The sequence below is a fragment of the Pezoporus occidentalis genome, unplaced genomic scaffold, assembly GCF_034315485.1.
Source record: "Pezoporus occidentalis ecotype Australia unplaced genomic scaffold, CSIRO_AGI_Poc_V1 ctg126, whole genome shotgun sequence".
NCBI classification, from domain to species: Eukaryota; Metazoa; Chordata; class Aves; order Psittaciformes; family Psittacidae; genus Pezoporus; species Pezoporus occidentalis.
In genome coordinates, this window is record NW_026913060.1 from 102,637 (window position 1) to 116,243 (window position 13,607).

Consider the following 13,607-nt stretch of genomic DNA (forward strand, 5'->3'; position numbering starts at 1 on the left):
CTGCCTTGAAACTTCCTCGTTTTTTTTTTCTCCATATTGAACCAATCGACTTCAACCCATGCTCATGGTTACATGCCTCACTGTGGCACACGTATGCTGTCCCCCCTCCCTCAGCCCTCATCTCCTGCCTTGCTTCAGCCCCCACCTTTGCAGGAGGGGCTGGTATTTTTGCAGTCCTTTGGTCTTAACTTCTTGCAGGCTGACTCATACGTGCTCTCTGGCTAATTTTAGTCTGGGGTGGGCAGCTAGGGGAGAAAAGTGAGTAGCTGTGAAATTAGTTTAATTATCGAGGCAGCAGTGAGTTTCTCGCAGCTGCCCTGGGCATCCTCCTGGGCAGTGCTTCATCCCTGTCACTCAGAGCTACACATGCTGCCTTGGATGCTGGTACCCAGCCCATGTTGAGGTCCTTGGTCTGGTTTTTGGCTCCAATCTTTTCTGGGGTGGTTGAGCAGGGCTGGGCAGGGAGATCAGCCCAAAGGATGGACTCATCCTCCTCTTTCTGCAGGTGGATACGGCACAGAGATGCTGCGGGGGAGGGAGGGAGACCTGTGACTGTCTTTTTCCTTGCAGCCCCCCAGTCTGGCATTGAGCATGGAGCTGTGCATTGGCATTGCTGACTGTGAGCAAGCTGGCTTGCTGGCGGACTTAGCCAGAGCCTGGCTGTTATGACTAATAATATTAATAATAATGATAATAACAGTAACGTTTGTCATGCTAATTACTACAGCAGAACTGCCTCAAGCATGGCCAGCCTGGAGCCAGGGTACCTGCAAGGATGCCCAGCCCATAGTGTTTGATGCCAGTGGGTCTTGCTTAGGACATTGTGCCCCAGCTCAGAGGCAGTGGGTGGCACATACCAGCTGAGGTGTTACACAGCTGTAGGGGACAGGACTGAAGCTGCAGTCCCTTCCTCCAGCACAGCTTTTGGTGGGGCTGAAGGGCTGTCGTAGGGATGGGGACCAGCCTGGATGGAGCAGGAGGCAGAGGGGAAAGGGAGGAGGGAAGGCTGGGTCTGGCGGCTGTTGTGGCTGGTGACGGCCAGCATAGCCCACTGCTCCTGGCACGGGACAGCTTGGCAGCTCCAAAGGAAAATTGCTGTTCTTGGTCATGCTCGTGGGCTCCAGTTTCAAGCTGAGCTGGGAGTGACTGTGTTGGATGCTGCAGTGGAAATATCTGGAGCTGCTCTCTGGTCTGCTGCTGGAGGTGGCTAGCAGAGGTGGGCTGCACAGGGCAGGGATGACAGGTCATCATCATCAGTCCCGCGTGACTCAGCGCAGGCTGGGCAGTGTCACTGGCTCTATTTTTGGGGGCTGAAGATGAGCAGGGAGCACAACGTATGCTGTGTGGCATCCCAGGCAAGGAGGGGCACTGACTCAAGAGCAGCGTGGAGGGGCTGTGGCACTGGAAGGAACTGTGGTCTCATGTGCTCTGGTCCCCTCAGGAAAAGGGGTGGGCATGACCCCCCTCCCTGTGCCCAGGCTGGGATCTTCAAGCACCCCTTGGAGCAACCTAAAGGCCCAGATGAACCATGTGTTTCTGCATAGCCCCTGTGGGAGGAGGGATGGAGGAAATGTGGAGCTGGAGGAGCTCAGTCCAAGCAGCTTCACTGGCTGAAATGGGGATACCGGGAAGGGCATGGGCCTCTCCCAAAGAAAGTTGTGTGCTCATCTGTTTCCTCTTCTCTTTTGCCACAGAGCCCAGGAGCTACGTTGAGTCCGTGGCCCGCACAGCCACGACAGGCAGGGGAGGGAGCCTGCCCACCACCCAGCCCGTGGGCCCAGAGATGCCCACCAGGAACGGCGCCTTCAACAACTCCTTCACTGCCCCCAGCCCTGTCTCCACCAGCAGCCCCATTCACAGTGTGGACGGGTAAGGCACTGGGAGCAGGTCCTCGGGGCTTGTGGGGCTGGGGTCAAACTCTGCCGGGTGCACAGGATTGCTCCCACACTGAAATTGCCTTTGCAAGAGCCCCTGTCTCTGCATGTAAGGTTTAGGGGTCCTGGTCAGCCATTGGTTCAGTGCCCTGGCAACACAAAGTTGGGTCACTTGGTTATCACTTGCTGGTCAATAGATCTCAGCAGCGTCTTGATGGGAACCTGGCCCCTGGGGTGGGAGAAGAGATGAGGTCTTTGCTAACCCTAGCACTGAGTTAGGCTGAGCCCCTTTGGTGTGATGGAGCCACCATCCCTGTCCCTTCTCCACCCTGCCCGTGAGGTGTACTGCATCAGCCTAGCCTGGCAAGGCTGGCAGGGAGGAACTATTTGGGTGTTTTCTTAGAGGAGCTGGAAAAAGGCTCTGTCTCCCGGAGAGTTGTGTTTTGAGAGGGAAATGAGATGCATGGTGGAACTAAAGCTGCTTCTAGCTGCTTCTGTGCAGCTGACAGGGTGCATCCTACCATTGCCTCTGAACAGCTGAGCAGCTCACTATCAAAGTGCCTCAGTTTCCTTGTGCACCACTCACAGGAGTGTGCCAGCCAGCAGCATTAATGACCAGTGGAACTGAATCCTCCTTCTCATCTCTCCTCAGGACCTCCCTCCACAGCTACCCCTCAGATGGCAGCCCCCATGGCACGGTTACACCTCCTCATGCATCGATCGAGCCTGTTTACCGGTCACCTGTCAGCTCGCAGATGCCTTCTGCTCACAGCAGCTACCAAAACTCATCTCCGTCTTCCCTTGCAACGGTCCAAGGTGGGGGCCTGGGCTCGTCGTACTCCAGCCCTGACTACCCCGATAGCCGAGCTGCCCTCCAGCCAGACCCCCAAGCTCGTCCGCAACCACAGGTCAATGTGGTAGGAGTTCACGTCCTGCCAGGGAGCCCTCGCTCCCTGCACCGGACAGTGGCTACCAACACGCCACCCAGTCCCGGCTTCGGGCGAAGAGCTGTCAATCCTGGCATGAGCGGTGCTCCTGGCAGCCCCGGGCTGGGCAGACATGCTGTGGCAGCCCATGGCAACCTGGTGGCCTCACCGGGGAGCCCCAGCCTGGCCAGGCATCAAACCGCAGCTGTCCCCCCCGGCAGCCCCTTGTATGGCTACCCCAGCCCAGATGAGAGGCGCCCAACACTGTCCCGGCAGAGCAGCTCCTCTGGCTACCAGCCTCCCTCCACGCCATCCTTCCCCGTCTCACCGGCGTACTACCCTGGCACGAGCACGCCGCACTCCTCCTCCCCGGACTCGGCTGCGTACCACCAGGGCAGCCCCACACCGCAGCCCGCGCTCCCGGAGAAGAGGCGGATGTCGGCTGGGGACCGCTCCAACAGCCTCCCCAACTACGCCACTGTCAATGGCAAGGCGTCCTCGCCCCTCTCCAGTGGCATGTCCAGCCCCAGCGGTGGGAGTGCTGTCACCTTCCACACCCTGCCGGACTTCTCCAAGCTCTCCATGCCAGGTAAGGGATGCCTTTGGAGGTTCCTGCATCCCCCTGCCCTGCCGAGGGCTCTCTTCCCTTCGCCTCCTCACCAGCCAGTGGGGAAGCGGTTGCAGCTGATTCCTGATTTACCCCTCCTGCCCATCCGCACACCGGCGGCACCGGCTTGGGCCATTTCCTGTGCTTTCTGGCAAATCCAAACAGGAAGAGCACAGACCTGACATCGCTGCCGTAAGCAGCGCCCAGAGTTGTGTACAGGGAGATCAAAGCACCCAGAGGCAGCTTTTCTCTGCCGTGGGGATGCGTTGACCTCTTGGACCTGTTCCCACCAGGCTTTACCCTGCTGAGACCCCACTGTGGCTCTGCCTCCTTATTTCAAATGGTGTGCTGTGCCCTGGATGCCACTGCGCCTAGAACGCCTTTGCTGGCTCTGTTACAGGACACCTTGGTGACGCCAAGATCGGACTGATAGAATCAGGGGAATAAAGCTGTGGGGCAGCAGTGGCTCCGGTGGCCGGGCCGCTTTCACTGCCGAGCAGGCAGCCCTTTGTGAGCACGCTGGCGCCCACCCCAGCCCCATGACTCCCCGTGGCTGGGGATCTTTCCCAGTGGGGAAGCATGAGCAATTAATACTTGTAACCATTAGAGAGTGGGCTGGGGAGGGGAGCGAGCCCCCCTCCCTCTGAAGGTGACCAGCTTGCAGAGGGCTGATAACACGTCTTCAGCAGAGATACTGTCTGGCCCTCTGAGTTCTTTGCTTGGGCTTTTTGGCAAGCAGGTGGTTGGAAATGTTGTCCCAGCAAAGCAACAGCTTCAGGGCCAGAGGACTGGCTCCCGTCAGGGCTGGGCTATTGATGGGCACTGAGTGAAGCAGGGTAGGGCTGGGGCTGCTTTCCCCAGGGTAGGTCAACCTGTCCAGTTCCTCTGCACAGAGCAAAGGTCAGGGAAGGATTTATTTTTAGGGTGGATGAGCCAAATCTTGAACATTAGAGAGCAGTGAAGGTCCTCTGAAGTCAGATCTTCCCACCACCCTCTTGCTTGGACATAGTCTCCTCCAACAGCTTTCATTTCACCTGGCCAGCTCCCTTTAAAATGGTTAATTCCTATTTTGTTTCTGGCTGTGTGGCAAAGAAACTCATCACATGCACATCCCTTCAAGGGCTCTTGTGCTTGGATTTAGGTTTAGATGTGCAGCAGTCCCCATAAGTTCCAGGTGATGGTCAGCCTTTCTGGGTGTGGAGGACTGGGTTGAGGTTAAACCAATGTTCTGGGTTTGAAAGGAGGTAGACGTATTAATGCTTTAGCTAGATCTGCTAAAAAAGTCATGTGGAGTTTCAGATAAGCATCTTTTAACTTTTTTCTCGTCTTCCCTTCCTTGCAGACATCAGCCCTGAGACTCGTGCCAATGTCAAGTTTGTGCAGGACACTTCCAAGTACTGGTACAAACCGGAGATCTCCAGGGAGCAGGGTGGGTAGATGGCACAGGGCAAAGCATATGTTTGAGTGAGCCATGGTCAGGAGTTGGGGTGTATCTGGGATCACAGAGATTAGTAAAGATTTCCCTTAGGGGTTGGATGAGGAATGAGGGTGTACTGTGGATGCTCAGACTGCTGCAGAGGGGGGTTGAAGTCCAGCTCAGCTTCAGGCTTTCACCCCAGCCTTCCCCTTGGTGGAGGAGCACTGGTCCCTGCAGCATGCAGTGGATCTATGCAGTTTGGGGTGCAGAGCACTCAGCTCTTGAACTGAGTGAGCTCAGAGGGGTCTTGGAGATATGGCTAAAACAGGAGGGGAGAACAAGGAGGAGGTAAGGTATCTTCAGGGACATGGTTCCAGCATTTGATCCCTGGTCCCTGCCTGCTCTCCAGTGCTCAGTTGCTCAGAGCTGGGCTGGGTGGGAATGGATGTGCACACAAAGGCAGTGGACCTGGGGGTACCTGAGCCCCTGCCTGGCCACAAACCCATTTGAGACCCCCATCCACAGATGTGCAGGGGGGACAATAACATTGCAGTGTCTTACTGCAAGGCCATGGGGCCAGGATGCCCTGTCCTGACCCACGCCTACTGGTTTTGGAGGTCATGTTGGCTCTCACTATGCTGGCTCTGAGGTCTGCTGTTCTCACCTGCAGCCATTGCATTGCTGAAGGACAGGGAGCCAGGGGCTTTCATCATCCGAGACAGCCACTCCTTCCGGGGAGCCTACGGCCTTGCCATGAAAGTAGCTTCTCCACCTCCCACGGTCATGCAGCAGAACAAGAAAGGTATTGTGTTCCCTTCTCCATCCCACGCTGAGATGCTTTCCATCGTTTGGCCAGGGCGAGAGGGCAGCTGTGTCTGCTGAGCCAGTTGTGCCCTTGGATATGTGCTGATGTCGCAGGATCCCTCCCTCCGAGCCCTCCCCTCCCAGGGCACAGGGAAGCACCAGGCACCTTCTACCCTGAGCTGTGGAGGGCTTGGGGCATCTGAATCTTGGGCTTGCTATAGTGAAATGGGCTCATCCTCCCCAGCCCACCAGCACCATAAGGGAGCCTGGCTTGGGGTTGACGCTATGCAAAGGGCTGGATTTGAGGAGGGTGTGCTGAGTGGTAGGGACCCCTCCCTTGAGCTGGAACACTGGTTTCTGTGTGGGGCTACAGAGTATTAGTTGACAAAGAGTGGCTGTGGTGTGAGGGCATTCTATCTCTTCCCAGGAGACATCACCAATGAGCTGGTGAGACATTTCCTCATCGAGACCAGCCCGCGGGGTGTGAAACTAAAAGGATGCCCCAACGAGCCCAATTTTGGTGAGTGCACCTAGTGTGCTACTACATGTGGGGTTGGGTTGGGGGAGCCTTGCCTATGCTGGACTATCAAAGCAGAGCTGTGAGGTGTCTGGGAGAGCCCCCACTGCATTACTTGTCCCTGTGTAACCAAGCCCTGTGGGCATTTGGAGCCTCAGGGATCATGCATACAAATGAGTGCACACAAATGTGCCTGTATGCATGGATACATACCTTTCTGCATGTGTTAGGAAAAATGGTACTGCTGGACAGGGTGGAGGGCAGGGACTCCTCATCTTGTTTCATTTATCCCATGGCTAATGTGCTCCAAGGCACTGCACTAGGACCTCTGCCCCATTCCTGTTCCTAACATGGCCCTGGCATATCTGCTACCTCCCTGAGCCCTCCGTGGGCGTGATGGTTTCAGTAAGAGGAATTGCCATGTGTGGCATTAGGACAACAGTGAAGAAATCCAGCAAAAAAGTCTGCTCCCATCCATCTGGAGCAACAGTGTCCTAACACTAGGGAAACCCATGTTCCCAGCCCCATGCTTATCATCTCCCCTCTCTCCCCAGGCTGTCTCTCAGCTCTGGTGTACCAGCACTCCATCATGCCCTTGGCCTTGCCCTGCAAGCTGGTCATTCCTGACCGAGGTAAGAGCCAAGGCCAGAAGGGATTACGTCTGCCCCCACAGCCTATGAGGATGGGGTAGGTTTCCAAGCAGGGAGCAGCAGTAACTATCCCATGTCTTCTAGATCCCATGGAGGAAAAGAAAGACACCACGTCAGCCACCAACTCACCCACAGACCTCCTCAAACAGGGCGCAGGTGAGTAGAGAGGGGATGTCATGGGGGCCAATGTAGCTTGGAGCAGTGGTTGACCCCATGCCTGCTGTCTCCCTTTCCAGCCTGCAATGTCCTCTTCATCAACTCAGTGGAGATGGAGTCACTGACAGGCCCCCAGGCTATTGCAAAGGCTGTAGCTGAGACGCTGGTGGCTGACCCCACACCCACCGCTACCATCGTCCACTTCAAAGTCTCCGCACAAGGCATCACCTTAACTGACAACCAGAGGAAGTAAGAGTCCCCATGGCCACGGCCCTGGGTCTCCAGAGCCAATGGGACTGTGATCCAGGGAGTGTGCTGATGAAGGATGTCCTTGGGTGGCATGAACCTGGTCATGGGCAGGGCTGGGCTTTGTCCTTGACTCCTGAAACATCCTAGGGAAACCTATGGGAGTGTCCCTCTGATGGGGCTGGGCTGTGGTGGGGCAGAGGTGGGGGCTCGCTGGCCCTGACACTCCCTGCCTTGTGTTTCAGGTTGTTCTTCCGACGACACTACCCCCTCAACACCGTCACATTCTGCAACCTGGACCCCCAGGAACGAAAGTGAGTGCCCTAACCTGCAGCAAGCACATGTCCCCTGTCCCTTTCCTTCCCCCAGGCTCCTGACTGCTTGAAGCAGGATCTTTGCTTGCTCTGTCCCATTTGCTTCTGTGGAGAGCAGGGATTGATGGTCCCCTTGGATACTGTGGGGCAACACCACTTCTGGTGACTTCTTGGTGTCTCTAAGCATCTTCATGTTGGGAGAGAGCTGCAACAGGTTTTTTTTGACAGAGCCAAGCCTGTGCAAAGCCAGGCTGGCCCTCCAGCACTGGTGTGGTGGCCCCTATAATGGCCCTGTTTCTGTGGGGGGCAGGATGCACCATCCCTCACACCTCCTCTTCTCCTTGCAGGTGGACTAAAACTGATGGCAGCGGCCCAGCCAAGTAAGTATCTGCTGTGTTTCCCAGCCGATTCCTCCCAGGGTGTCAGGGTGGCTCCAACTTGTGTTTGAGCATTGGCTGGGTGATGCACCATGCAGGGCAGCCTCTTGGCTATCTGTCACATGAGCTCTGCTCCTCGCTGAAGGAATGTTTCACCCAAGAATGAGGACTCGGGAAGCATCTTTCATCCCCAAATTCCCAGTTAGAGCAGGCATGGCTCCTCCTGAACGGAGCAAACTGGAAACTGCCAGAGGAGCCTGCGGGAGCTAGCTTGTGGAGCAGAGCCAGAGGTTATGCTGATGGCCTGTGAGCCACCAGCCAGGTCTTTCCTTTCCTCCTTTCCTCCTGTCCTCCTTGTTCTGACCCACAGGAGTACAGAGCTGCTGGCTGATCCCATTTCCAGGGGCAAATTCCCACTAATTTTAGCCATTGTGTTAGCAAAGGGGTTTTTATTAGGAGGTCCAGCTGCTGGGATATTTCCCCTCTCCAATTAGAAATGCCACGGCCTGGGCCTGTTTCACATTCTGTTCCCCTGTATTTATAACTTGAGTTTGCACGTTCTAATTAAAATAAAAAGGGGACATTTTATTCACTGGGGGACAGAGATGGAAATAACCACATGGTCTCACCCAGCTCCCCTTGTCCCCATATGGCCTTCCTCTCACACCAGGTCTGCCCCAGTGGACAGCCTGTCACACCCCTGTGGTTTCAGGAGTCATCACACAAACCAAGGCAATGCTGTGATCCTCCTTCTTGGGGATGGCCTATGGGGGGACGGTGGCAGGGATGAGCAGAGCAAGGGGGGTTTGGCCAAGAATTGATAGAAACACAGTGCTGGCCTTCAAGGGAACTACAACAAAGGGAAGAATAGATGGGTCTTCATGCAGTCTGCTTTGGGATGTCTCCCTTTGTGTTGTGTGAGGTGGGTGTTAAAGAGGTGGACAAGACCATGCTGGAAGAGGGTGGTGGTGGTCATTGGGTGAGCAATGTTGGCAAACCTCACTGAGCCTCTTGTCTTCTTCACACCCAGGCTCTTTGGCTTTGTGGCCAGGAAGCAAGGGAGCACCACAGACAACATCTGCCATCTCTTTGCCGAGCTGGACCCAGACCAGCCAGCTGCAGCCATTGTCAACTTTGTCTCCAGGGTCATGCTTGGCTCCAGCCAGAAAAGATGAGCTGGTGCTTGCGGGTGATTCTTGAATTTTGGAGAAGGACTTGGAGCTGATCCGAGAAGGAGTGTGAGGAAGTGCATTGTGGGAGAGGGAAGTGAATTGGGGGAAAAAAAAGGGTTGGAATTCTGGAGGAAAACAGCAAACAACAAAAATCCTAAAAGCCAATGGAACCCCTAAAAACTCAACACAAGCCGAACACACACATAGAGCAACCAAATTCACGCACCTATGTAAGAGAACCACAAAGTCACGCCAGACAGAATGCATGTCCCACCGCAGGGAAGGTGACCAAAGCGAAGGCTTTCGGCATAATGGTCCTGACATCCACTTGAGACCAAATGCAAGACCATGACTGGTTGTTTTCCATCTGGGCAAAAAAAAAAAAAGACAACCAGCAAAACCCATGCTTCATCCCAGCAGCTCCATCAGCGAACGTCTGCTTTGTGTTTGAAATGACCCGTAGGAGATAACAACATGGCTGGGTCTGTGGGACACTGGAGGAGATGCTCTCGGAAACCTTCCCTTGCCCGGCTGCACTGCAGTGGAGGGTCCTCACTTATCCATTTGGTTCTCCTGAAACCTGCTGGTAGCCTGGCAAGTTGCTGGGGGTGTGTGTGGGGGGGGTTGGTCCTGATCCGTCCTGTCCCTGGGGAGCTCAGCGATGGGCTGACCTCCATTGCTGACCCAGAACCCAGCGCTGGTCGCAGGTGAGCTGCTGTGAGCCCGCACGGAGAGGGGGTCACGGCACTTCCCCACCTCCCCAGAGTGCTCGTGCCTGCCACATGTGAGGGGGTGTGTGGGGGCTCCTGCTGCCCCGTGCGTCGGGAAGGCAGATGCTCCCCCGGAGCCTCCCCAGAGGATACACTAATCCTCTCCCATCACTAGTCCTCTTTGGCGGTTTTCTCCTGCGGCCTGTCGCACGTTAACACAAAACCCGAACAAAACAAAAGAGAAAGGAAAGAAAAACAGTGTAATAATAATAATTATAATAATAGCGGATGCTGGCACAGGTGGGTTCCCTGTGCAAAGCAGCTGACCCGTGGCTACCCCTATCTCTTTGGAGACATGCAAGCGGTTTTTAAATTGCATGGACGTTCAAGTTGCACGAAAGGCGAATGACTGCAAGTTAATTCAGGCGCTTTTTTCTCCTTTTATTTTGGAGGCCACGTTAAAAAAAAAGAAAAAGAAGGAAGAAAATTGCAAAAAAAAAAAAAGGAAAGGACCCGCGGTTGCTGGGTAACTTTGGCTCAGTGGGGAGGTAACAGGTCCTCTGAGAGCCACCCTGCTTGGCATGCATGTACCCTCAAAACTGTCTGGCTGGAGGCTCATGCCCCTGAGTGCACTGTAGTTTTGCAGCGGCTTCAGTGTTGTCAGCTTTTCCCTTTTCTTTGGGAGGTGAGGAGTGTCAGTCAGGGAGCAAGAGGGGTGAAGGGCTCCTGTGCTGCTGTGGAGGGGGGAAACATGGTTGGGGGGCAGTAGGCAGAGGTCCCCACCCGTGGAGCTGGGGAGGGGGCAGAGGATGCTTCAGTTGCACGTGCAGGTTTGGGGCCACAGGCATGTTCTGGCTGGAGCTGCGGGGTCATTGCTGAGCCCTCTTCTGCAAATATCCCCCTCTCGTCCCCCTTCCTTCAAGAGCTTTTTTGGAGAAGTTTTCAGTGCAAAGTGGCCCAGATAGTCTACTGGGGCCAAAAACTAGAAACAGCACTGCAGCCCCTCCCCACTGGAGAGTTTTTCTCCTTTGGAACACCCTTGCCTTGATAGCTATAATATATATACGAGCTATACTGATGCCATGCTGTAAGCTAATGAAATTTTAAGGAGGAAAAAAAGGTTAAATTCACACTCCAAAAATATTTATTTTTGCCATATTGCTTTCTGCGCATCATATCTCCCCCATTATATCCGCCCCCTTCCCCTGCCCCGGGGAAACACTTGCACGTTTAAAGAAAGTCCAGAGCAAGGCAAAATACGGATGGGGGAAGAGGCGCGGGGCCCCCCTCCCGAGTCGGGGCGACGTGTGTGTGACCAGTGTGCATGTACGTGTGCATGTGTGTGTGTGCGTGGGGGAATGAGTGGCGCGGGTGCCCAGACGGAAGCTGTTCAGATGTACTGGAGCGAATCTGAGAGGATGCGTAGTGAGGAGTTGGTTGCGAGACAGTGGTGGGATGGGGGGTCCCGGGGAGGCTTTCCACCTTCCCAGCTCCCTGGCCGCATGGATGTGGAGGCCTTTTCATTTTCAATGTTTCCCTCCTTCTGTGAAATTCAAGCGAGATAAGAGATGATCTCACCCGTAATCTCCTCACCCTGCCATTCACCGATTAGAGAAAACACTGTGTTTTTAGATATATAAAGATATATTTTTTGGAAGCCTCTATTTTTCAGACTCGGTTTTCTCACTGCTAAGAAAAGAGATGATAATAATGTAATTTTATTTTAATCTGCTGCCTCAGAAAACGGTGCTTGAAACTCCCATTCCTCTTTTTCTCCCCGTAAAAACAAAGCAGATCTAAGCACCCTAGAGATGTCACGTAAAAGCTGACCCCAGCAGATACCTGCCAATGGCATCACGCCTGCTTCGGGCCCTGAGCCGCTCACGGCTTCCCCACTAACCCACTAGTTGAAGACTTAGACCATATCCAAATCTCAAACACTAACAAAATTGTCCGTTTCTATTGTTTTTTTTTAACACACAGCTAATCACCTTCCAATGACGTAGCCGGGTGTTTGTCAGCTCCTTTTAAAGGCACTTTTTTTTCCCCCCTTTATATCCTTTTTTAAGTTACAGTTCTAGGTGTAAGTACTCTTTCTGTCCCAGGGAGAGTCCGTCAGCTGGCATTGAGGATCACCCAGGTCCCAGGGCTGGCAGGGATCTAGTGTTGATATTTTTTTCCTTATGAAAGGGACAGAAACGATTGTGTTTTTCTTTGGTTTTTAAATGCAGTCATGGTATTTGAGATTCAAGCTTGTGCGAGTTAAGCCCAGCATATGTTTCATTGTAATCACACTGCCGTTGTCAGCAGCCGGATGGTATCTCTCTCGCTCACACACACAAACATATCCCTCCTTCCTGCACAAAGAACTGCATATATTCTTGCCAAAGATACCCTTAAAAACGCACTTTTCCCCACATATATATTTTATTTTTTTTTTTGCGTGTGTAAATTTGTTGTATGTGCCCTTTTTGTGTTGGTTCTTTGGAGAAGCCCCTTCTCATCCATCCTTCCTTTGCTGTCGATGTTACTGTTTGTTGGGAAATGCTCTTGGGGGGTGGGGTGTGTCATTTGCTACCTGTCGCAGATTGTAGTGCCCACAATGTGCAAAATGTGGGCTTCCTTTTCAGCATGTGGGTTTCCCATTCAGTGGTGCTGCCTTGGGCTCCCTCCTGGGAGATATTCTGAGGGTTGATCCGTGTCATTATTGCCAGTGGAGACTGTGGGCTTATGGGTTTAAGCACATAAATTGAGCAAAGTTTGGGGTTGCTCTGGATGCAACGTTAGCTGGCTGCCCCCTGGTCAAACCACACATGGAAAACAAACCAGGTAGGGAGAAAAACCCAACGCAGCCTCCAGGCATCAATTTTCCAGTGAGTTCAACTGCCTGAACTGAAGTGCAAAGTAAATCCCCACCCAGCAGGTCAGGCAGGTAAAGAAACCAGTTGCCCCAAAACCCCAGACAGCAGCATCAACAAAAGGCAGCCTTTCCCGTTGGAGCAGGCAGGAAGATCAGACAGCAAAGGAGCCCGCAGGGGCTTGTTTCATTTCGTTCGTTTGTTTTGCAAATTGCGAGGTTGGTTTGGGGTTACTCTTTTTTTTTTTTAATTATTATTTTTTATTTTCCTTAAAAAGGAAAAAAAAAACAAAAAAAAGGAAGCAACCCCACGTTTCTGTTGGCAGTTCCTGTACCGCCGTGTTATTTGTGTTTTTTTTTTTGTTGTTGTCTTCGTTACTTTGGGAACGTTACAGATTTATTTGCTAATCAGTGTTAATGAACAGTTTCAAACTTTTAGACTTGCCCATTTCTGTGTATTTATAGATGGAAAGAAAGAAAACCCACGTTATATTTGTATCTTTGTGCCCATAATGTTGTCGCGCGTGTAAGGATGACTTCGGTCGCACCCTGTCCGTGTGTGAATGTGACTCCGCTGTTGTCTTCCCATTGTACAGATGTCAGATTCTTTGCAGTTCATTGTATGGCTTTATAAAGTAAAAACAACAAAAAAAGAAATCAGTTATATAAAATACACTGTTGCTTGGAAAGCCAGCTTGGTGTCTGGGTCGCTGGAAGTGTATCATGTATTGAAGGGACCCAGGAATAAATGCTCTGTTCCTTTGCATGGGGGAAACCAAACCCAGCCACAAACCAACCCTGTACCCCGGCGGGTGCCGTGTTTTCTCTGGGCTGTTGTTCCCTGTTCCTCGATGGCAGATTGGGGCCCCCAGACGGACACCGGGTGGTGGGCGTGGGAAGAAGGAGGGGTTGTGCTGCTGCTTGTCAGCCTCCAGCCGCAGCTTGTGTTCACCAGATGCTGGCTAACCAGACAGCCCCCA

The 13,607-nt window shown here is 53.4% G+C and overlaps 1 protein-coding gene across 10 annotated transcripts in view; it reads left to right on the forward strand.

Moving 5' to 3' along the window:
* TNS1 (tensin 1) overlaps positions 1–13,320 on the forward strand; it is a 68,612-nt gene extending 55,292 nt beyond the window's left edge. For all 10 annotated transcript variants that reach the window (XM_062607765.1, XM_062607766.1, XM_062607768.1 and 7 more), the window contains 11 exons: positions 1,695–1,869; positions 2,527–3,389; positions 4,750–4,836; positions 5,495–5,626; positions 6,056–6,148; positions 6,700–6,777; positions 6,880–6,951; positions 7,032–7,200; positions 7,443–7,511; positions 7,859–7,891; positions 8,919–13,320. In XM_062607765.1, the coding sequence (XP_062463749.1) occupies positions 1,695–1,869; positions 2,527–3,389; positions 4,750–4,836; positions 5,495–5,626; positions 6,056–6,148; positions 6,700–6,777; positions 6,880–6,951; positions 7,032–7,200; positions 7,443–7,511; positions 7,859–7,891; positions 8,919–9,063 (1,916 nt within the window). In that variant the 3' untranslated portion in view covers positions 9,064–13,320. The remainder of the gene's footprint in view (positions 1–1,694; positions 1,870–2,526; positions 3,390–4,749; positions 4,837–5,494; positions 5,627–6,055; positions 6,149–6,699; positions 6,778–6,879; positions 6,952–7,031; positions 7,201–7,442; positions 7,512–7,858; positions 7,892–8,918) is intronic.
* Positions 13,321–13,607: the final 287 nt, after the last annotated feature.